Source organism: Anas acuta, chromosome 4, assembly GCF_963932015.1.
Source record: "Anas acuta chromosome 4, bAnaAcu1.1, whole genome shotgun sequence".
In the NCBI taxonomy this organism is placed as follows: Eukaryota; Metazoa; Chordata; class Aves; order Anseriformes; family Anatidae; genus Anas; species Anas acuta.
Genome location: NC_088982.1, coordinates 27,772,491 through 27,797,358, shown reverse-complemented (window position 1 = coordinate 27,797,358; position 24,868 = coordinate 27,772,491). Strand labels below are relative to the sequence as shown.

General features: G+C 41.4%; 2 protein-coding genes across 10 annotated transcripts in view; one reads left to right on the top strand and one right to left on the bottom strand.

The window, feature by feature from the left end:
* Positions 1 to 12,944, top strand: part of LNX1 (ligand of numb-protein X 1) — a 77,598-nt gene extending 64,654 nt beyond the window's left edge. For all 5 annotated transcript variants that reach the window (XM_068680323.1, XM_068680324.1, XM_068680326.1 and 2 more), the window contains 4 exons: positions 2,729 to 2,906; positions 4,285 to 4,501; positions 11,233 to 11,391; positions 12,150 to 12,944. In XM_068680323.1, the coding sequence (XP_068536424.1) occupies positions 2,729 to 2,906; positions 4,285 to 4,501; positions 11,233 to 11,391; positions 12,150 to 12,285 (690 nt within the window). In that variant the 3' untranslated portion in view covers positions 12,286 to 12,944. The remainder of the gene's footprint in view (positions 1 to 2,728; positions 2,907 to 4,284; positions 4,502 to 11,232; positions 11,392 to 12,149) is intronic.
* A 796-nt stretch (positions 12,945 to 13,740) lies between these two features.
* The window catches only part of FIP1L1 (factor interacting with PAPOLA and CPSF1), a 43,986-nt gene continuing 32,858 nt past the window's right edge, over positions 13,741 to 24,868 (bottom strand). For 4 of the 5 annotated variants that reach the window (XM_068680330.1, XM_068680332.1, XM_068680333.1 and 1 more), the window contains 3 exons: positions 18,841 to 19,060; positions 14,780 to 14,917; positions 13,741 to 14,064 (listed from right to left, as the gene is read on the bottom strand). In XM_068680330.1, the coding sequence (XP_068536431.1) occupies positions 13,917 to 14,064; positions 14,780 to 14,917; positions 18,841 to 19,060 (506 nt within the window). In that variant the 3' untranslated portion in view covers positions 13,741 to 13,916. The remainder of the gene's footprint in view (positions 14,065 to 14,779; positions 14,918 to 18,840; positions 19,061 to 24,868) is intronic. The other variant, XM_068680331.1, reaches the window with a different exon arrangement.

Below are 24,868 nucleotides of genomic sequence, written 5' to 3'. Positions count from 1 at the left end.
CTGTTGAGCAGGGCTGTAATGTAGAAACCAGCCAGATTTGATTTCTTTGAAGTCAGCGGGAGTTTTGCCATTAATTAAATAACACTTATTTTTAATTGGAGCTGTTTTCTTGCTCCTTTTTGACAAATTGCCAAGCGTTTAAATGAGTCCATTGCCCTGTTGCTTGAGCAATGTTCTGTGACCATCCAAGCAGGTTAGCCCTCAGGTGAAATGCATCTTCCAAACACACACAGCCACATCCTTTGCCTGCAAGGCACACATCGTGGCTTTGATGTTGTGATAATCTGCCATAAATATTTATTTTACAGTAAACATACCCCCCCAAAAGAGAAAATGTAAAAAGGAGAAGATGAACTGTTATGTTTTTCTTCTAACCTCTGAGTTCATGTCAGAATGACAGAGAAGGACAATTGTTTGGAGGAGAATGCACTGAAAAGCAGTCACTGATAAACACTGCCTTTTAACTGGCTTACTCATTATCAGCAGTACCTCCAGGAAAGCTCTACGTGTGTTTACTGGAAAAGGCTTTACTTTGCTTTCATCACGGCCTTCGTCTTGGCCAAGCTGCCCTAACTCCTTTCTATCTGCAGTCACGTAAAAAATGACATGCAGAAGAGTGGCTTCAAAGGAAAACTGATCTTGCATGTTTCAGCAGACAACTACATGTACTTATATAATTGTTCACTGAAATATAACAGGAAAATTTGTCAGCACCGCTTTGAAAGCTGCTCCTCTCTGCACTGATTCCTCAAAAATAAAGTCTTAGCTGATTTATCAGCCAGTGTTTTGGGAGTCAGAGACATGGTGGACATAGCATAAGTAACAGGTTTGCTCTGATTGCTCAGGGTTGCAAGCTTACTTATAACTTCATGTTTTCTTACAAAATTTCATACCCATGTATTTGTGAAAATCAGTAGTGCCCCTATCCCACATGATGCAAAAAGTGCCTGCTTCTTGGTAGAAAGGCATTCTTTTTCCAGAGGAAAAAGGACAGCATTTTGCACAAACACAGATGAAACATTATGTTTAGTTTGCACAAAGTTAGAGCTACCAAGTTTAAAACCTGTAAGCCTTGAAGACGAATGTGATCTCCTGAAGGATTAAAATGACCTGAAGTAGGACACTAAAGTCTTCTAAAAGAGAATGTTTTAAAGTCTTCAGAAATGTTGAGGTTCGGTTGCAAGCCATAAACCCGATTACTCTGACACAGTGCCAGTTCTCTGCAGGTGGTATGTCCAGACAACTATATCAGTTTGCTTTTTGTCCCACTGACTAAGAGAAGATCTTTTTTCATGTAATTCTTTGCCTTTTTGTTCCTGAAGCTCTGTGGCTTCCCTGAAAATTAAGCTGTACCAGTACTACGTATAGAGAAGCCCTCCGTGTATCTGTCCCCACACCACATAATTCCCACTGACACTCTTCTTTTCTTCCTTCCTATTCCCATAAAAGCCTCTTGCTGCTCTCTTCCTTCCTCATAGTCACAGTGGGAGAAGCCATGGGCTTTCTTGCTCCTCTTTCTGCACTCCTGGCCCAGGAACTGAGGTAGAATGTCTTTGTGGGATCTCAGATTGCTTAGGAGAGTTTAATGTGGCTTTAAATGAGATTTATAGATTCTTCTTGCATACTGTAAATGTGAGGTCACACTTGTGAATGAGAAGGGGGCAGGGGGCTACATTTGAGATGTATTTAGCAGCATGTCTATTCCAGCTCCAAGAGGGTTTCTGCAGGAGGGACTAGGATCTTCAGGAGCTGGTGCCAGGAGCACAGCTTATGACAAGCCAAAGCAATTAACATTTACATCCAGATTTTCTGGAGAAACACCCTTGTCTCTCAAGCTCTCCTGCTGGAAATGGATGGGTTGTAAAGGTACCATCCAGTACACAGGCTGTGTTGAAGCTGTGTGCCCCATGCTTCCCAAGGTTACCCGTGAGTTTGTTTCACCCTTGCTCAGAGACTAGCTTGTGTGGCCAGTGCTGTGCGTGTAACACCCACCACTCTCTATCTGGAGACAGGAGCAAGAGGATGACTGCCCTCAGACAGCAGAGGTGGCTCTCACGGAGTGACCTCTCAAACATGAGAACTAGGAAGAGCACCCTGGAAGCTGTGGGACTTCACTCTCTATAGATAGATCTTTCTCATTGAAATACATATACTTCTACCATGTTCTAGCCAATATCTTATACAGAAACAGAAATTTGGAAGAGTAGATGAAGTCTCTGTCTTCTCATCTGTCCTAAGAGGTTTATTCCTTTAACCCGGGTGTACCATTTCTCATAACTATACAGATGATGTTCAGATTGCAAGCAGTAAGATACAGATCATAAACTAATAGTTTATGATACTGGTGATCATATCAATACTGGTGATCATATCAATCACTTTTTCTTTCTTTTTTTTTTTTTTCCTTTTGGAAAATTGTGTTCTTAATTTACATTTCAAAGACCTGCTCATACTTCTCATAACTTCATTGCTAATCTGCTTCTGAGCTCAGTAGAAGTTGTGTCTGACTCTAAAGTATGGGTTATTTTGGCTGCATCTCTGGCTGCACAGAGCCTAAGCCTTGGGAGAGCTACGCCAGCCACCCAGAAAGATGTGGCAGACACTTGTAAAGGGCTTTGGTGTTCCTTCAATACTTCCTGATGAATATTTGCTTCAGTAGAAAATGCCTAAGCTGTCAGGGAGGTCTCCATGCCCACTGCGTGTGTTTGTTTTGTTTTCCCCATCACAGAACACCCTTCATGCTGTCACCTGCCATGAGAAGGTGGTGGCTGTCCGGAAAGATCACACGGAGTCTCTGGGAATGACAGTAGCAGGCGGAGCAACCAACCGGGAATGGGATCTGCCTATCTATGTGATAAGCGTTGAACCCGGAGGAGTTATCAGCAGAGACAGCAGGATAAAAACAGGTAAAAAGGCTCTGAGTTTGAAAGCATGCTTTAATTCAAAGGCTTCCTTTGAAAAACAGGGGGGTAGTACAAAAGCATCACACCCCGACACTTTCAGCTGTCCCAGAGATTTCTGTTAGGAGGTGAGATTAGAGGGTCTCAAGTTAGCTACTAGGAAAGGTACTATGCACAGCAGTAACCATCTCTGTGAAGGGGAATATAAACATATCGTGGTAGGAAACAAAATCATTTTTCACAGGAAAATGGGCTTGCACCACCATCTCCTAACTACTGAAATCTTTGTTATGAAACATTCATAGTGTTGTGGTTTTGGTGTTTGTTTTGCTTTGTTTTATGTCAATTTTTGAGCTTGTTGCCATATCATTTATGGGTTTTAAAAGGGATAAAGGAGGAGCAGAATTCCCATCACACATGAAGCAATGTTAATCCATTGTGGCTCAATATCATGTCTAGAAACATTGTCTTCATGCCTTCATTTGGCTCTTGATGTAACACTGTGTGGAGACATTGATAGCTTCTCCTCCTCCACGTGAATAAGCCATTGAAGTAAGATGAGGAGCACATTTTATCAGCATTTTTTGCAGGAACTGGTAGAGAGCAGGGGAATGGTGAAAGATCCCGCTGTTCTCGGAAGCTATGTCTCCAGGAGCCTGTGCTCAGCTTCACCCAAATCACTGCCCAGAAGCTGGAGCAACTTCCTGAGTGTACAAAAGGGTTTTTTACCCTGCTCCTCAAAGCACAGAGGCAGTTGAAACTGGGGCAGAAAAAGTCTGGCCCTGCCCCTGGAGCCTGCAGCAGCATGCATATGGATATCCCCCTTGCAGGAGCTACAGTTTCTAATCCAAACACGTATGACATGGCAACAGGAGCAAACCAGCAGCTTTTCCCCCCTCCTCCTGCTGAGAAATAACTACCTCTCAGTGGGATGCATTTTCCAAAAAAATACATATATTCATCATGAGGCAGACACCCAGCATGGAAAATTCAGCCTGGTTAATTTGATAAAATTAGAAACAAATGAATACGTGATGTTATAACAGCACCATCAGCCTCCAGGGTTTTGAGCAGCCTTTAGACTGTTGCCTGCCTCGGCAGGCCACGAGGAGAGGTTAATGTTCACTTAGAGATGCTGGGGCAGCTAGAGAGCACAGCCCGTGGCCTGAGGAAGATGCAGATGGGGTGCAGCAAGAGCACCCTGGCTTTGGAGTGGGGTATCTCCCTGCAAGGGCAGTCACAGTGCCTACAGTTAGTGGATTAGACTGTGCCATCAGCAGACTCATCAGGCAGCAAGCTCTCGGCTCTGGATTTTGCTTGCTATTGCTGGGGATGTGTCTTAGAAACTTTTCCAGAGTGTTTTCAATCACCCATTTCATCACAGGTGACATCCTCCTGAACGTGAACGGGATTGACCTGACGGGGGTCAGCCGGACGGATGCCGTCGCCCTACTGAAAAACACCAGCTCCTCGGTGGTGCTCAAAGCCCTGGAGATGAGGGCGTGTGATGGCCAGGAGGAGAGCAGCCGCCATCCGCCCCCCGAGGCCGCCGAGAGCAGCGAGTGGTCGCCTTCCTGGGTGATGTGGCTGGGGCTGCCCCGGTGAGTCCAGCAGTCCTGTCCTCCCCCTGAAGGGGAGTGGGAGGAAAGATTTATGTTTTCTGGCAGTCCTTCTCCCTTTTGGCTTGATTCATTGCACTGACGTCTTAATTAAATCCAGGCTCTGTCACAGTCTTTCCTCTAAATACCTCCCTTTTGTAAGTGGGTATGTGTACATGGAAAAATAGACACGCAGATCCTCTTGCAAGGGAGGGAAGTATCCTGAATTGTTCCAGTCCTGAAAACTTATCTGGCACATAGGGAGTGAAAGGAAAAGCTTATATGGATACAGGATCTTGTTAAACCGGGGCCTTGGCTCGACCACCCTGCAGAAGGCAGAGCTGCCCCTGCTGCTCCCTAGCTGCACAGCCCTGAATTCTTCTCCAAATGCTGCTCAGTTGTTCAACTTTACACAAAAGTTACAGAGTGCGTGCAGTTGGCCAGTATCTCCAAATCACCTCTCTTCACCCCACCCCCGACAGAAAGGAGTACATTTGTCACATCCAGGAAGCAGCTGTGTTGTTGTTTCAGTAGGGATAATGAAAGCCACATCACATGTGGTGAACTTCTCTCCCGCTTGGTGCACGCAGCAGATACCTGCAGCTTCGGCGACGTTTCGTGAAGCGTTAACTGAGGATGTGCTCTGAGTCTGTGGGTACACAAGGCTAGCATCACTCCGGTGGGGAACTGCCTTCCCCAGCCTCAAGGAAAGAAGAATTTAGCCTACTAGCTATTTTCACCCTTTCATCCTAAAGCCAGTATCGTCTCAGAAAGTTTCTTTTTCTTCTATGAAGAAAACAGTCTGCAAAATAGGTGGGCTTTTGCTTACAGGCACAGATTCAGGACATGTCTTCGTTCCCTGCACTCACACAGCAGGTTAAATGCTCTTCCTCCTTCTGGCCTGAGCCATTTTGAGCTTCTTCACCTTGCAGCAAGGTCTGCCGTGACAGCCAAATGTGCCTCACACAGCTGTGTTTTGGGGCCTGGCCTGGAGCTAACTGTAACATGTGCTTAAGTGCTGCAGGAGCAGGATGTCTGTGTGTCTGACCACCACAGATGAGAGGTTCCTCCTCCAGCAGAGAGGCCTATGTTTTTATTCCTGTGAAAAAGCAATAAACTGATGGCCTATAGCTTGCAACCCCAGGCAATGGTGAACTCCCAGCTAGTGCCCCTTCAGAAAGGCAGGCCTAGTGAGATCCCCATTCCTGCTTGCTGCTTGTGCACTCCTGGGTGTGCCAACACGAAGGCAGGGGTATTGTTCCCAGCAGAGAGGAAGCAAGCAGGCTAGGCCTTGTGGTTGCTGAACTCTGCAGTGCTGATCTTGCCTTCAGTCACCATCCATTGCTAGATGGGCACAAGAAGTTGGACCCTGTCTATGCCTTGTGTAACCACAACTTTGCTCTGCTGTATAGACAACCTGAGCTGCCTGGTCTTCATCTCCTACCCAGAGCCACCCAAAGAACGTATTTCCTCAGTGAGGAGACTGAGATGTATGACACAACTCCACAATGCTGCAGACTCGCACCCAATTTTCTCATCCCTCAGTACAGCTTTGAAGTGTGAGAGGAAAAGCAGTATCTAAGCTCGCCATATCCTCTCTTCCATGTATGCATGTGTGAAGCCATTCCCACCCATTCAGTCTGAAGGAAAATTAGCCCCAATGTCAGCAAGTCTGAGAACAGGAAGCTGATTGTAATTGTATCCCCAGCTGCGATGCCAGGCACAGTGCGGCCCTTCTCTGCCGGACCCAAGCAGGGGATTAGTATGCCGGGCCAGCATGCGGGTCCGACTGCCAGACTGAGACAGGGACCAGAACTGATCAGATGTGACAGTGACAAAGGTGTGCTTCATCCTTGGTAGTGGCTAGTTGGTTCACACAGAGCACGAGGATCAGATTTGGATTTGCTCATTAGGTACAATCGGAGCCTTCATTCTTCCTCAGCGTGAATGCTCTTACCCTCATACTGTTGTACTGATCCTCCAGGGCCCACACCAGACATCTGGAAGTCCTTCAGCAAGTTCCCTCACTAGAACGTGTGTCATATTAACTCATTTCCCCCCAGTCTGAGCATTTAACCTTTCCCTATCAGTCCTTCAGTTTGCTTTTGGCAAGGATTACAGCCTGATAGATCTCAAGGTATTTCCAGAAGTCTCACAGGTTTTTTTCCATGCTGCTACAGAAAGTGATTCTCTGTCCACATGCACTTCAGACAGGTCTGTCTTGGTAAAGGTTAAGGTGCTTCAGTTAAGGTTGCCTTGTGTGCAGCCGTGGGGCGGGAAGGCTGATGATTCACCTATCTTAATTAAAACCACCATGATGACAGTAAAACCATCCCAAATTCCAGAGGGACTGCTCCTAGGTGCCTGAGTCTAAGAACAGTCAATACAGATAGGCTGTAGGAAAGGCTATCGCTACATAGGGTCATGTAAGGTACTTGTGAAGATGGATGGGGCATGCCTGCATAAGAAAAACTGAACAAATAGAAAAGGCAAGATTTCTTCCGTGTTCAAAAAACAGTTTTGATGAAAATCCTGTGAAGTATGGTTCTATAAGATGTGCTGTCTGAGATAAGCGAAACCCTAGAGGATACCTCCAGATCCCCGTCCACAACTGATGAAGTGGCTCCTGTTGATGTTAGCCTGTTTTCTATGTGATTAGAGGAAGGTAGCTTCCTTACTTTGGAGGCTGGCATACTGTAAATGCCTAGTTCTGGGAAACAGGCTACTTTTGCACTCATACAGGAGTTGCACACGTATTACAAAGATGGACATAGATGAGAGGCACAGAGTTTTAGGGAACTATATTTCTGAATCGAGTCAGTAGTAGCAGAATCATCTAGACAGGTTATCTGACTCCTCGCACCGAAGCTCAAAGCCTTGGAAATGCTGTCTTGCACAATTTCACGTTTGTGGAACTCACTTGAGTTTCAGTGATCTCAAAATTGGCCCTGGTTAGTTTTCTATGGTTTGATAGTACATAAACAACTCCTCTGTTCTTTCTGTAGTACACTCCAGTGCGGGGTGGTTATAAAATAGACGCACATGTGCATCTGACATCTGTCAAAACTTGGACTGCACAGGCGCAGGGGGGCTGCGGGCTGGGAGGCGGTAGGAAACAGTGATGCAGAAACTTAAGCATTCCAGCCTGGAGCCTTATTTCAGGGTAGCTAATTTAATTGTTTGTTGTTGAGGAAGACAGGTCTCGTTTATTGTTGGAGGGAAATGTTGTTAAGCATGCACAAAGAAAATAATGCGTAGCAGCTGGTGAAAAGCATTTCCCCAGCCCTGTGATGTTTCTCCTACTCTAGCTTGTTTTCCCGCTCTCCTTTTTCTCTCCTCATGTTTCCTTCCCCCAGCTAGCACTTAAAAATACTTTATAGATCATCCTGTCATAACATTTACAAACATTAGTACTTCACATGAGTGCTTTTGTTCATCTGCGAAGTGAGATGAGAAAGACAGGGGTAGGCCGGAGTCGTTCTGTAGACCAGGGGTAGAACTGGATCTAAAACATGGACTAGGAGGGAAACTCCCCCAGATTAACTCCCTCCCGGCTCTGACGGTACTAATTCTCACACATCTCTCCCGTCCTCTGCCAGATACTGTAACAGGGCAGGGGGGAAGTGTCACAAGTTTGAAGCCTGTTATTGCTGAAGTCACGTTGGCTTTGACTCCCATAGCGTGAGGCTACTTACCCTTCATGAAGGGAAGGAAGGAACTGTGCATTTAACTGCTTGTAAATAGGCAATTTCAAACTTCTTGTGCAACAGGAATTGCTGCTCGGTTGTAGTATTCCTTCGGATCGGACCCTGTGTCTAGACACTGCTTATCCTCAAGGCTTGAATCTGTGACAAGTTCACACATAAATTACTCCTCGTCCTCGGTTTTCTGACTGCTGGAATATGTACAGATAGTGGCAGAGGGCCGCAAGCTGCTCTGTTCCAAGACAGAAGATGGTTTGCTTTGGACCACTCGCAGCCTAGTGGGTTATGGCAGTTATCTGGGTCAAAACACACAGGCTGGGGAGGTTCATTACCACAGAAAAATAATCTACTCAAGCACACTAAGCATCTTTGGATGACGCAAGTACTGTTTCATTTTCTCTCTGTGGCACTTTTGAGCTTGTCTTGATTACTACACAGCTGTAAAGAGCCAAATGAAATACCTCTCTTCTGGCTGCTCTTTGCTCGGGCAGCCAAGGCAGCCCTGCTTGCATACAAACTACTGCAGCAAGCAGAACAGCCTGGTACGTAGCTTGGCATTGCACATGCCTGGCTCCCAGCATCCCTTTTACATTTCCAAGAGCATTAATGAGCAGCTCATGTATGAGCTCATGTCAGTCTCCAGCTATGCCCAAGGTGATGGATTGGACCTGGCTGTTTAGGAGGAATGAGAGGAAGAACTCGGTCAAAATAAAGCTGGGGAAATCACTCACCAATTACTGCTGTGGGCAAAACAGACTCAGGGCGTTAAACTTAGAATATTTAATTACCAATTTGGGTATCAGGAACTTAAGATGACAAAGATGTAAACCCTTAGGGAAAGCCCCTTTCCTCCTGCTTCCTGGTCTCTGCTGCCCTTGCTGTCAATGCAGCCTACAGCCAGCCCCCTCGGTCAGGCACTGGGATCAGGGTCAGGACATGGGGATCCATCCCCAGAACAAAACAGCTGTGCTGATGACAGCTATTGCTGATAAGGTGGTTTCAGGTCTGATTTCAGGTGAGTAGGAGTAATTTCCTGGCCTGGTTCTGGCAGGTCCCTGCAGAGCTGCAAAGTAGCAACATCACCAGATGATCAGAGGAACACTCAGTGTTGTACTGGCAATTAATTTCAAGGTTAATCAAGATACTGGAGCTAGATGTACCCCATTCATCCTAAAATAAATTAAAGTTTTATGTTCTGTAACATCAGAACATCAGTTTCTTCTGATTCAGCTTACGGTGCAAGGGCAATGGGCAACTGAAACTCAACCATCACATTAAAAGTACTTTTTGGAAATTAAGTACACCATAAAACTATGGTAATGCTAGTAAACCATGCCTATTTTAGTTAAATCTAGCATACTCTTTGATAGAAAGCATGCATTTATGCCTTCCAGACTGATGGAGACCATGTAGCTAATGAAGTTACAGAATGTTGTACAGGATGCACGTAAGCCTCGTCTTTGATGTGTTTTCTTCTCATGTCTTTACCTGCTTGACTGTTTGCTTCCTATGGCATCAGAATTTAGTTTATCATCTCCCAGTTTTGCTGATGTCCTCTTTAAGGCAAAGAACATAACTCAGGGCAGCAGAGCACCCTGCCCTGCAAAACCAACACTAGGTAATAGCACTACCGGCTGAATCCTGGCATTGCTTGGTCATGACCTTGGTAAGTACCATCAAACACAGAGGTCTTAAGTGATTTTGCACATTTAAAAAGTCCGCAGATGGTAAAGTAATAATGCCTGGCTGCTGAAGACAGAACCAAATGTCACCTGTTTCTTACATTAGCAGCCAGTGACTGCTTGTGCAAATATTATATACCTACCATCCTGGCAGCAGGTGAATATTTGTAGGTCCCAAGGGACTAATTGAGCATTACTATAAAATTCTGCTCTGAAACAGAGCAAAAACATTATTTGACAAAATGTAAAAATGCTAGACACATTGGTCTTTAAGATAAGGTTATTAATCCTTCTCCAGAAGAAGGGTCAGCTGTTTCTCAGAAACCTGAAGAGTTTCTGAATGGAGCTCAGAGCAGTTGCTTGCTGAAGGCCAGGCTGCCACTTCAGATTTGGAACAGTGAAAGGGTTTTCAGGTTTTTCAGTCATTCCTGGGCAAACTGATAACAATGAGTGGGTTAAGTATTAAAGACAGAAAATTCTGTTGCTCTGTAACTAATGAAATTACATTTTTTTTTCTGATTGGTTGGGAAAAAAAATAAACAGATGTTCAAAGTACTGAGAGCCATATACAAAGTGTAGGAGTCTAATTACGATACTACTCTCACTTTCCCATATTGGTTGTTTCAGATAAGCTTTGAATTAACATAATTTACAGTATCATAAATGTAAAAGACAAAAGGCAGGAGAGGCAGATTTCACCTTACTTACCATAAAATACTGTTAATTGTTGGAGTGAGGACAAGCTATCTTCTCGACAGCAGACTCAGCACTCCAAAGCACAGACTGAGATGCATGGGCTTCTCTCGTCTTCCATTTGTAACTTACCATGCCATGTGACAAGCAAAGCTCAGGATTCCTTCTTCCAGGGGTACTCTCCTTTGTGTGATCTCCGTGATTTCTGTGATTCTGATGCATTGCATTGGCCTTGAAATTTTTGTTTTAGATTTGACATGCACCACAGTCCTAGATGCCTGGCTACTTTTGACATGATTAAACACAGCACATACAAGGCTCTTATCCAGAAGATAAAACAAGTCACTGGATTGTCTGAGGCAAATGAAGTATAGTTTCTGGAACTGCAACTTACAAATACTAAATGCAGTCTCAGTTTTGTCACCTTCATGTAAATATTTTAAAACCAAGATTAGCCAGTAATTTTACTTCTAGTGTAACTGGCTGTGGAAAGCAGCATTACAAAAGAAAAGGAAACTGTAGGTGTTTACTACTGTGGAGCTTTGGTGTTACTTTGAAATACTCTACGAGCATATTAAGAAGCAGATGCATCATTAATGATTCATCCGAATCCAAAGTTAACCATAAGACATTTAATTAGACTGGTTTCTTTCAGGTATTTGTACAGCTGCAAAGAAATCATATTACGAAGAAACACATCCGGAAGTCTTGGCTTCAGCATCGTAGGAGGCTACGAAGAACACACTGGGAACAAACCATTCTTTATCAAATCCATTGTTGGGGGAACACCAGCGTATAATGATGGAAGAATTAGGTAATGATAATTATCTGATAAGTAGCAGCATTCAATTAAGTCACCCAGATTATTTTTAAACAAAAAATAAAGCTTACTTGAACACAGAGTAAGTGGGGAAAAAGGAATCACAGATAATTAGGAAGACAAGCATGTTACATATTAGTGCATTAAAAATTTATAGCGAGCTCAATGCAGTACAGAGTTAAGCTCTGTAAATAGGACACAAGTGCCCTGAACTTTAACAGAGTTACTTCCATTGTAGGATATTTTTTGATGTCTAGCAGTCACTAGTGTAAAAGTACTATTTCTGGGGTCATGAAAAGAATGTCAGCACAGGCAATCTTCTCCATATCCCCAGCTTAAAAAATAATAATAAATATAATAATAATAAAAAAATCCAAACCTAACTTCCCTGCAAACACCAATATAATTTAAGATAGTAAAATGCAGAATGATGTAGGAAACCTATCAATAAAGATGTCTTAAAAATTCTTTGTTTAGAACACAGCTCATTCACAGCTGAACAAATTATAACCTATTTTCCTTGAAATATATTTAATTAATTATACTTGCAAAGAAAAGGAGGGAAAAGTGTGAACACTAAACTACTTTCACCTGTTCTATTCCCTTTTTGTGAACTGTGGTGAGCTGAGAAGGAATAGTGCTGCTCGCTTCTACCCCTTCCTCACAACTTAAGGGCATGCTTTGTTATTTACCAGTGTTTCAGATAAGAAGTCACACTGATGAATTTCTCCTATTTACCTTTTCTTTTTCAGATGCGGTGATATCCTCCTTGCTGTCAATGGCAGGAACACATCAGGAATGATGCATGCCTGCTTGGCGAGGATGCTCAAAGAACTGAAAGGAAAAATTACTCTCACAATTGTTTCCTGGCCTGGCACTTTTTTATAAAATGAGTCTTCATGGAGAATACAAGAAGAAACTTAAAGAAAAAAATGAAACAACAGAAACAGATGCTGGCCAGTTTGCTTTTTGGGGGTCAAATGCGTGTTTATAATGAAAAGGTTTGGGAAATTTCAACCTGCATGTCAAGAAAAGTCGAGTTTAGGCAAAGCAAGGAGACATCAGAGAATCACTTCAGAGTGATTTAAGCTACAGACTTCTTTCCTTCCCCATGTTCTTAAGCTTTTTTGTGTTTTGTTTTGTTTTTTATATATATATTTAATGCATTATAATAATCATGGAATTTAGGGAGCAGCAACTCCTGCTCACCCACTTTATTTTGATTTATAAAAATAAATCCTTGAATAATTTATGAAAAAAAATCCTTGCAGTTTTTCCAATTGCAAAAATCAGGTGAAGATTTTTATCCAACACACGAATAGCACTTTGATTATGTGTACCTTCTCATGGTCAGCATGAAGCTGGTATTTTCAAGACTTTCAAGTACTGTTTGTTAGTCTGTAAAACTGTGAACTACATTTCTAAAATTATTAAAAATAACTGTAACTGTGTACTTGTACAGACATTATTTTCATTCAAAACCAAACAAACTGGTCTCCCTGTTGGATTCTGACTAATACTATTAAATCAAGGATTTTTATATAGAATATAGACTGAATAAATTCATATAGAATTATCATTTTTAACTAAGTACACTGCACCCTACTAATATCATCAAGCACCCTGATGAGGCAGTGTCATTTCTGCAGGACTGCCATGCCAATCTCACAACACTGTGCTAGAAAGAGGAAATCTGAAAGTGATGATGGACTTACTACTTTTTTCTTAAGATAGTTCTTTGCCTTTCTCTGCAAATCATGTATGTTTCAGTCTTATTTTTTCTCAAAAGCTAGCAATGTGAGGAGGCTATGTTCGTTCACCTTTATCATGTTAGTAACAGCTGTCCCCCAGAACAAAGACTAAACTGAACTTTCTCTTAAGCCACTGAAAAGCAGCAGGGATGATTATCCAGCTTAAGTCTTCCTTATGCACCCACACAAACCAGACATAATTACCAAGTGTATGATCACCACACTCAGTGTTCCACTGGACTAAGAACAGTCAGCACCTTTCCCCCTCCCCTAATTTTTTCATTACAATTCGTTATGAAGTTCTTGAAGACTCTGCAATTTCTGCCTGTCCCTGCAGTATAAAGGATGACCTTTTCAAATATGACCTCCAAAAGCTATGTTAAACTCACACTGTTCCAGATGTTGGTGTATAATAAAGTGAATGCACACTGCTTCTAAAGCCAGCAAAAGAATGACCTTCCCACTGGCTTATGGAAAAAGGAGACAATTTAATACAAAGAGTTTAATCCCTACATATGTTGAAAGAGCATAAGCCTCTAGATGCAAGACATTTTCTCGACGTTTCTTAAAAGACAAAGTCAGTCCAGGAATCTTAACATGAAAAATTTATTCTTTTATTTTCAAAAAAACCAACCAAGTAACCTTCGATTTCATACTAACAGAACAAGATTAAGAGGAAATTATTTTAATACCCAGAAAAATAACAAGATTTATAGTAATCTATTTCCGGCACTAATATATATGCAAATAGGCAAAAATCACACAAGCCTATTCCACAGGGGCAGCTTCAGTGTTTTCCTGTTCAGGAGCAGGTTCACTGCTGGCTTCTTTTCCTTCTTTGCTTCTTTTGGATTTTTTGTGTTTGTGCCTTCTGTGGCTATCCCCTTCTTCACTATCATGGCGGCGTCTGCTGTTACTAAATAAAAAGAGGGAAAATACACCTCAAGCGATTGCATGAAACTTCAGGCCCCATATAATTACACAGTGCAGAAAACCTGCCTTTGCATTCTTATTTGAAAACAGGCACCTGCTTCTGTTCTGTCCCATATAGTAGTTGGATGTCAGAATCAAGCAATTTTTCATGTAATGGTACATACCTCTACACGTCCCCCATTTTTTACTGGGATTTTTGAGTAATTTTCCACATTTGTAACCCGTATTCTAACAGCAGTATTATTAGCAATGTCACATCACTACTGGCATCCTTAGGATTTAACATTCTTACTGATCCCCTTCCCCTGAATTAACCTTTATTTCTAACTGAAAAAGTTGAACTATTTCTGCAGAGTGAGCATAAGGGTTATTTTACTTTGTAAGAAACATTAAATTCTTGTGTTAACGCTGCTGAATGTCAGCTTCACTCTGCCTCTTTCTGACCCACCACTTTATACTTCTTTCCCCAAATTCACTTCTGCTCACTAGCTAAGACTGTCACACTCATCAATCAATATGCAGTTACCCAAGGCCAGCACTGCTTTTTGTCTGTCCACATTTTATACGGCAGACTTGTTCCAAGTAGTACATCTACGTGTTTACTGCCTTTCCACGAAACTCCAGTTTGTTTGGGGTTCTTTAAAAAATTTATTTTTTTAAGCTGGTAAAAGTCTTTCGTATCCTATTAAAAATCAAACCTTCGAGATGACTTGTGTCTAGTCTCTTCTTTCTCTCTGTGTCTCCGCTCTCTGTGTCGGTCATCTTTCTCTCTGCTTGTTCTATGGCGGTCATAGCCTCTTTCTGCGTAGTCTCTATATCTGTATCGTTCTTCATCACTGGTAAAAAGAAGATGGGCTTTTTAGGACAGTAACATTAAACAGTATATATACATATACATTTAATAATAAATTCTCACATGCCCTTGAAATAAATGACAAACATCTTAAAGTTGCTTCTTTAACATGTGTTAAAGGTATACTAAAGCTCTTTACCGTAGCCATAGAAGTCTGGTATATGGTATCATTTGGAAAAGGGATTGTTTGATAAAAATGGAAGGCAAGAAGAATGCACGTGTCCTATTAAATTTATACTGGAGTTATCAAGAAGTTAGCTTAAACCTGTTTCTGAATGAAGTACAATCCTACGTAAACTTCAGTAATGTTTCCGGGTTATTGTGTGCAATGCTCAGCACTCATCAGCCCACCTTTTGCCTACTACAAGCCAATTCAGTAAACTGAATTATATTTTTGGTACCACTGATCTATTTCCTTATATCTGCTTCAAGAAAGGAAACACTAGGTGCAAAGAAATGGACAGTAAAATATGGTGTGTTTTGGGTGGCTTTTTGCATTAATTTCTCTACGATGCCAATGCTGTCCTCCACTCCTCTCTAGGATTATTCTAAGTGCTGCCTTGCCACAACGCTAGTAAGAAAATTAAATACTACAGGCTATACAAGAATTTCAAGCCTTTAATTCAGAATCTATTTTCACACTTTGTCTTGATAAAAAGGACAGTTCTAAAAGTTCAGTGAAATTTAAAAAATAAAAGAGTAGTAATGGTTGTTAGCTAAAACCACTCGCACTCTGCATTAGCACTGCATGAAAAGGCTCGCTTCATCTTTTCTCTACCAAGAAATTCCTACTCAGATATAGTACCCAAATATAATTTAACAACTAGACTTCAATAAAAATTAACTAAGACTTCATGTAATATATAAATAGTTGCAGTAACAGTGGTTTGGAAGACCCTTACCAAGTCCTAAAGAAAGGTACAACATAACCCGGCTTTCCAAGGTAGCAATTAGAGCAACAATTTAGATACTATTAAGCTGACAAAAGCCAAGTGTTTCTTGCTTTTCTTCATGTTTCTTTGCCAACATTTACCATAAGATGAAGTCTCTTCAGGAGTCCTTGACAGCAGCAGAACCTTTAAAGCTCTGCAGAACAAGTCAGACAGATCCTGCAAGGAGAACAGCTCCCCTCTAGAGATTTCTCATGCCCTGCAGCAGTGAGGGTTTAAACCAAAATGATTTTATCGGCCATAATTTGGACCTAGTGGCCATTTCCCAGGTAAGAATTACATCAGTGATTATTATAGCGATGCATAAAAATTCAGAGAAGGGGGAGAGACGTCTGAAGCAACAGCACTGGTCTTTCTACGAAATTTTGTATGATTCTATCATGAAGCAAAATTCAAGAATTGCAAATTAGTGATTTAGAACAGTGCAGAGAAGCATCAAACAAAACTCAAACTCCAGATTTTGTAAGAGACATTAAAAATATTCACATACCAAATTCAGGAAACTAGAGCTATTGCTGAGGAACTCGAAGTTACGACTTACGACCAAGTAACACGACTGCACTGATTAATGACTACATTAGTATAAAATCCTAACTGCACTTCCAACCACACATCTGAGAGTAAGCTGATCCTCAAAAGTACACTTGTGACAGATCACAGCACGGCTGAGGCTGGCAGGGCTCTCTGGAGGCCCCCTGGTCCCAGCTCTGCTCCAGCAGGGCCACCCAGAGCTGGCTGCCCAGCACCACGTCCGGGTGGCTTCTGAAGATCTCCAAGGAGGACACTCCACAGCCTCTCTGGGCTGCCTGTGCCAGGGCTCTGTCACCCCCCAGTTAAAAACTTCTTCCACTTACACTTTTGTGATAGTGGCACAGATGTCACTATCGTTTCTTAGATTTCACAGATCTTGTAACTATTGCAGCTCGCTGCATTTTGATGTTTATTGCACACAGAGCACTGAGTCCTGTGCAATTTGCGGTCCACCTGACACCAAGTCCTTTCCTATAAAGCTTTTTTCTAGCCAAACAGACCCCAGTCTGCTCCGCTGCACCGGGTTATTGGTTTTCATGACCTCAGAAATATATTTTTAAATTACTAAAGAACCACCATAAAACAGTAAGCTATCAATCAAATGCTGAACTTTTCATTTTCAGGAGTAACTAACTGATGTGAAACTATCAAAACAGAAAAAAAAGACGTACTCTTTGGAGAAGGGATCACTGTCAGAAAACACAGCCTTTTCTCAAGGGAACAGAGAATGAGATACATTGTGAAAATGCACAATTTCATCTGACAGCAGGGCAAAGGTGGAATGAAACAGAAAACTGCAGGCTCATTTTCAAACCACATTATTTTTACCCTGTTAGTATCACCAAAATTTATTATTTTTTTTTTAATTTTAAGCAATTCACTTTTTTTTTTTTAATCTTGAAAAGAACTGCTAACAACATATAAAGCAGTCATTTCTGAGCGATAAAACGCTAAAGACGATCCTTACTCCAAATCTCACAACAGGATTGCTTAAGTTTAAACAAAGGGGATTTAAATAAAAGCACCGCATCCGTGCTGTCTCTAGAATAGTTCACATTCTCTTCCTTCCTTGCAGCTTTTTAGAGTGCACAAAATTGAAAATAAACCTTTTTTTAAAACAAAACAAAAAGCAGTGTGTCTGCATGTTCTGCCTTTCTTAAACCTCTCCCACCTCCTCTGTGATTCCCAACCCAACTTATGCGAGTTAAGGGCCTCCCATTTTCTTACACGGCCATGTGGCAACAGCTTTGCTACAGATGGTGGATAATTTAGTCACATAAAAAAGTTGAGGCCTGCTCTTCCCCCTCCTTTGCAGATAACTCTGGCAGCAGCACAGAGATTTCTCTAGGCCTGGAAGCTATTAAGGTTCATTTCAAGCACCCTTGAATGACCAGGCTCCTTTCTGGCCTTCCATCAAGCTGTCTGAGAAACAGATGTTTAGATCGGTTGTCAGTTCCCCAAAACTGACCCTGTAACACAGCACACGCACGCAGGAGAGGACAGCACTGCAGTAATCTCGGCGTGTGCCTACATGGAAAAGCAGCTTTCCTGCGCCTGGTCTTTAGTTAACCATCATGCATAAAAATCTCAGCTCTCAGCTAAGTCATGTCGACGCCGGGTGTTCTCATTCCCCACTATAAAGCTATTAGCAAAAAAAGCAGCCCAACAGCTAATGTACATTCTCTGCAAAACTGAAACTTAACAAAAAACACTGAGAAAAGCAGTCAAGACGTTCACCCCCAAATACTGAGCAAAGTAAATATAGGTAAGTCTATATCCAACAAGGCCACGTGAATCTGTGGAGTCACAGCAAGTTCAACATTAAATGCTTTGTACTTGTGCACATGAGCCACAGAACAGTTGCGGTTTTTATTTTTTATTTTTATTTTAAGGAGTTAGGATTGAAAGCCTGAAAGACAGTAATTATCAGCCTGAAAACAAACCAAAAAAGGTCCTTAACCTTAAAGTAAATTTTTTAAATGGTAGGAGAGGTTATTATCCAGCTAGTGCTAATGACTAAACTACCCATCTTAAAGGCTAAACCCATGAATTAAGGTACAATGCTGTACCATATTGCTCTTGGCACTTAAATGGCAACTGAAAGTTCATTTAACGCTTCTACGGATTTTTGTAGAACTGAAATCAATGAGAGCTGACTATGTCACTCACACACAGTGTTTAAATCCCACCTTTAATCTGTAGAACACTATAACCAGTTTGGACGTACACTGTAGTTTTGGCACTTGTGTTTTCTGTTTAGAAAATCAATTATAGTTTCCAATTGAAAAGGGGGAAGGGAAGGAGGCCACACCCTCTATTTCTTCGGAGGATACAGCTGGACACTAACCTTTAAAGCTGAAATATGCCATGTAACATGGACACAGTTAGGAGCAGAGTTACAGCACGCTGAAGGTGTTGCACTAACCTGTTGAACACACTTGGAGTCGGGCTGTGATCTCGGTCCCGCTCTCTGTCTCTGGTCCGTTCTCGGTCTCTGTCTCGGTCCCGGTCGCGGTCCCGATCTCGAGATCGCTCTCTCTCCCGCTCCCTATCCTTCTCTCGCCGTGCATAGTAATCCCACTGCTTGCTGCTATCCATGAGACTAGACCATGAAGGAGCAGAACCTGCAAGGTGCGGAAAGGTGACTAAAGAAAAAGACGCTGGTATTAGAAAGAACAAGATCAGATACCGTAAGAAAATTGCAATACTACTTCATGCTTCGTGCACACAGACGTTTGCTAGCCTCCTTCAAGGACATTTTCCAAGCTTCCTCTTTCACATGAAAGTTAATTTTGCACAAAGCCTGCATTTTTTCCATGATGCTAATAAAGGCCTCTGGCACTCATTTAAATACTCATTATGAAGATACAAACAACTGGGTTACACATCACAACACATGTCTAATCCCTCTGCACAATACATGCACATATATACACACACACACACATATATATTTGTTGTAAAGTTTGCTGACAGAATCTGATTTCATATCATCAAATGGCTTTGTTTTGGGGGAAACAACAACAAAAACAGATAAAAAAGCCTTTTGAAATGCAGCAGCTCTGAAATTCTAGCTCAGAAAAACCAGGAAAATGATGCTTCCAGCTTTCTATTTAGATGTTACTATGTTTATATGTTTGTCCTTTAAGATCACTGTATTTAAAATATACCTTTTTTGTTTCTCGCAATGTTCTCATTCACTAATTTGTATTGCACAGTGCATTTTGCCACACTTTTTTGATTACAGAACGTAACAGTAAGTTTATAGGTCCCTTCATTAAATTCATTCTGGACAAAAGAAATAATAATCCTGCTTATGCTTTGTAAGATAACCATTTCCAAGGAATACTCAGCACAACCACTATTACTACTAAAAGATAACAGTTTCAGAAAATGATGTCTATTGTTAAAAGATGATACACTGAAGAAGTGAAGAAGGAAGTCACAACACAACGCGGCCTCACAACCCGTCTTGTAACCAGCAGTGGGAGAAGGGAGATGCTTCTCCACTGCTTCCTGCCAGCTCAGCTGTACTAAACAGCTCCTAATCTTAATGCCCCAATTGTTCTGGCTTGCTCTTCCCCTCCAGAAGCCCCAAGGATACATCCTATTACTGAGAAATAAGGGCTGCAGTATTTAACTGGAAACAGCACTCTCTAGTGGGCTTAGAGTACAGAGGTCACAGATTCCCACTTTCTGCTTATCTGCTTCCCTGCCGAATGATAACGCAGCCTTCAACAAACAGCCTGAGTTCCACTTCATTAGCTATAACATGAGAACAACATGCACTTGGCTCCATGGTGCTGTGAAGAGACGTTAATAACACAATTAATATCATCCACTGAACAGTGTCATGGGCATTGCTGATGCTGTATTTAATTACTCCCGAGCTATAAAAACCAGTGGGTTCTCCCAACAGCTCTGCTCAGCCTGCCTTGCCTACTGCTGGGGTATGCCTGCCCCAGCAAGCTTTGGCAGAAGCTTACAGCAGCAGTTTGCCAAGCATCCAGAGGAGGAATACAAAAGTCCTTTTGAGCAGGCAGCAGAGCAGGAAAAAAACACTTCATTGTTAAAATACATTTGCAAAGAAAAGCATTATAATTCCCTAAAAAAAGCATTTTTATGAGGTTTTGCTTTTAACTAAATGCTTGACACTGTTTCACTTCAGGGCTACAGAGAAAATGAGGAGTTAACAGAAAAAAAATACCCTAACACAACAGTTATGTTGTTCATTATATTGCCAGAACTGAAATTCTTCTAAGGAAAGCAGCCAGAAATAGCAAAAAAACAGCTGGACTTTAAAGACTGCTAATTTCCTTGACTTGCCACTATGTCAACAACATACGTATGCTCTACGAGGCTTGAATACACTGGCTGACAGAATATCCTGGTTTAAAGTATGAACTCCAATTTAACTTTAGACGTACATCACAAAACAACTACTTTCTTCTTAAGGGTAGTATAAACTTCCACCATCAATTTGGGTTACTCCCTCACATCTGCAGTAATCCTCATCAGACAGAAACATGTCACTTCCACCCCAATAACCTGAGATTTGATGCTCTGAAAATACATTTTATATCTAGAAAAATTCATTTTCTATCTCGATTTCCAGCAGTAATTCCTCGCAACACACAAGGATTTCAGGGAAGTACGTTGTCTAACATAAATTGGTGTTCTGGGTTTACTGCTTAGAATGAAGCAATGTGTCACTTTTAATATCTCTGTATGGAGCCTTCTAATCATTTCCACAAGAAGAAAGACAATTCTTTTCAACACTCCATTCAACGTTTTTATCAATGATGTGGTGCAGGAGTGGAATGCATCCTCAGCAAGTTCACCACTGATACTAAACCGGGAGGTGCTGTTGGCTCCCTAGAGGGACGAGAGGCCTTGCAGATGGAGCTGGACAGCCTGAAGGAAACGTTTCTTTACCATGAGGGTGGTGAAACACTGGAACAAGCTTTCTAGCAAGGTGGTTGATGCCCCATGCCAGTCAGTGTTCAAGAGATGCCTAGATAATGCCCTCAATGCTAAGCTTCAACTTTGGGTTAGCCCTGAAGTTGGTCAGGCAGTTGGACCGGATGGTCTTTGTAGGTCCCTTCCAACTCAACCATTCTGCTCTAATTCTGAAGTTTAATTCTGATTTTATTTTTAAACCACAAAGAGAAGGAACTTGACACAGTCAATAGTTTTGCAGATGGCGTAAAAATTTAAAGCTATATAGTGTCACTTAAGACAAAGCATTAATACATCTTCGTGCCTTAAAAGGCACGAAGATGTATTTATTAATGATCTGTGTGTATTGACAGATCAATGAAATTCAAAGATCTGATGTCAAAAGTAGCACTGATTCATGAAAAGATTTAAAAACAAACTGAAGAAACTGCATCTGATGCAGCAGATGAGCACAAAAACATACTCTTGCAGCTACAAGTTAAGATTATTATTTTACTATGCCACATTCTTACTGAGCCTACAGTTCAGGGCAAAGACACTGATGCATGCGATTAGCAATTTTAGTAGGCAAAAGAAAGGCTTAATGAAGACTGGTGTTTCTGCAGTGTGTTTCCTATACTCATCTTTCATCACAATTCTGAAAAAGCCATCAAGCAGACTGATCGGTAAAAAGATAACAGGTTGGAGATTCAGTGGAATCAAGTAGGAAATAAACACCCTTAGCAATTCTGACATAAAGTGATCGTCTGTACCCTACTGCACCACTAAGCCCTCAATTTACCTAAGTTCTGACACAGTGAGAGCACTGGGAAAATAGGAAAACAAATCATATGGGTTAGGTTAGGGATCGTGTGAGACAGGGGCTGTGAGGGAAAGATCATCACTGAGAGTATACTTGCAACAGCAGCTATCTGCTGCTGAGCCTCCAAAGATCCAGAGCTCTGCAGGACAGACACAGTCTGAGACAGGCAACTTGCTTTGTAGAGCAGATATGAAAGCTTTTGCTGCAGTAGGGTGCCAGATACATTGGGAAGATAGGAGCAGCCAGTGGTAGGAGGCACTCATGTTCACTACAGCAAAAATGTCAGCTGAAACCAAGAGAAAAAGGCCAAGGACTGCAAGCTTGCCTAAATACAGCATTTTATGAAATATTCTGTAGTAGTAACTCAGTATTACAGCAGAAGAGCTGTTCATACCCTGAATAGGTGCTTTTTCCTCCCAACAATAGTTTGAGTATTACTAAGATATTGCTAGTTCACTGAATGTAGGAGGTAAATACACTGTTTTTCCACAAGAGCCCCTAACTTTCTCACTGTACAATAGATATTTGGTGATACCACCTGCACAGTTCTGCAGCAGGACCTATCCACTCACCCCCACAAGTTTTACATAGGCAGGGGCCTAACAAGAAGCAAAGATTGTTTTTAGGAAGGTGAATACTAGATCAAGAACATGGCAGAGAAGGCAGTTACAGGCTGAATTCTGAATAAACTGTTGGCTTGGGCTGTTTTTCTTCCCACCTCCTGCCAAAGGCCCATTATGATGGTAGAGGTATCTTACTGTGAACTTGTAAACTCAATGGGAACATACTGCTTTTTCTAAGAATCTTCTCACTAGAAGTAAACAACACATATCTGTAAGACTTTATTCCTCTCTTCTCAGCGATATTATCTTTTTTTTCCTCAATTAAACTTCTGAGTTGTACAAAACTAATTACTCAATAAAACAAGTGGCACCATAAAGCCACATTTCTCTGATTAACCTCTCACACAATGACTCCTTACATGTGCGGGGTATTTCAGGTTCTCATTTCGATTTGGAGATGTCACTAAGACATCAGATGATTTGGGACTTTTAAAAACTTCTGTTTCTTTTCTCAGCTTTTATGACCTTATGAGAAGGGATATCAAGAAAAAGATGTGAGAAGGAATGAAGCTCATCTGCTAAGCAAAGCATGTAAAAGCTCATGACCAAAATATCCAGATGTTTCATCACATATTATTTGGATTTGCTGTTTTGTAGCTGGAAGTTAATTCAAGTACACTACACCAAGCCCCCTTGTTTACTCAGACATGTTCCAGAAGCTGACAACACTACAAGTGCTGTGCAGATAGGAACTGCAAGACCAAATGACTGTAGTAAATCAGGAAACACAAAGGAAAGTAAGTTCAGACTAGATCAGTGTTAACTATCCTGTGGGAAACTGTGGTTAAGCACACTCAAATAACAGCAGAATTTGTAACATCAGCGGGAACATTCTCATCTTTGCAAACAAGATGGAATGAGATAAAACCTATTGTATCTATTTCTCTATTTTTCTGCAACACCTGAGATCAGCTGAGGAGGTCATTAACAGCCACTATGTATGAGCATTAAGAAACCAGGGATGTCATGCTTTTATAACCAGCTAATCACACAGCACAGTGATAAGGATCATGTATGTGGGTCTTCAAAAATGGAAACCAAACTCAGCACTAAGATTTGTCCATGGGTATAAATAAAAAAAATACAGCAAGGCAAATGATTTTTTTACCAGGTTAAAAAAAAAAATACCTTCCATGTCATCATGCCTTTTTTTTCCTATAGAAAATACTTTACCACTACTTAAAGGGGGGAGGGAGGAACTGACAGAAACCCTGACTTAAAGGTTTTTTATAGATATAATCTCTGGGGAAAATTCTTAAGTTAATTGCAATAATTTGAGAAAAAGCTTGAACAAGAAAGACCGCATTACCTGCTACTCCTTAATTACCTTTTCTGCCTAACTTTACAATCAATAGTCACATCTCTCAATCAGGAAACACGTCTAACTTGTCTCACTGGAAGAGCCAACAATACATCATACTTCAGAGGAAAAAGGAGGAGGAAATATCGAAAAAATTTCTTAACACTGAAAAGAAAGTGAGGCATGTATGCCAATATTTCAATAGATCACATCTGACTTTTATTACGGACCTTTGACTAATATGTCTAATCAGCTGTGTTAATGAAGCAACAAAAAATAATTGGTTGCCCTCTCAGACCCAGACGTCCCTCTAACTCTTAGCCTTCTTCTCTTGTGCTGCTTGATTTCCATAAACATACAAAAGCAAACATCAGTTTTTAACCCTGACATACAAACTTCATATTAAATATCAGCATGATCATGATGACATTCATCTTGTGTATATTGATACTGAAACAACGTAAGCATGCCAACACCCTGAAGGCCAGCATAAAAGTTAGAAACATTCTTGTGGCTCTGGCAGTAATTGACAGAATAACAAATTTTAACAAAAGAGATTCCAAAGTGAAAAACTTAGCATGTTAGATGTAACGATACACTGCATGACATTACTTGTTAGAACTTCAGCAAAATAGTCAACCAGGCTGTGTTAGTTGTCGTATCAAAAAGTAAAGCTGAGGCAGACTTCAGCAAACACAGTTCAGTTATTGCTAAAAAATAGTTAGCATAAAGCAGCTGTTTGCTCACACCAGGAATTCTTGAAAAACAT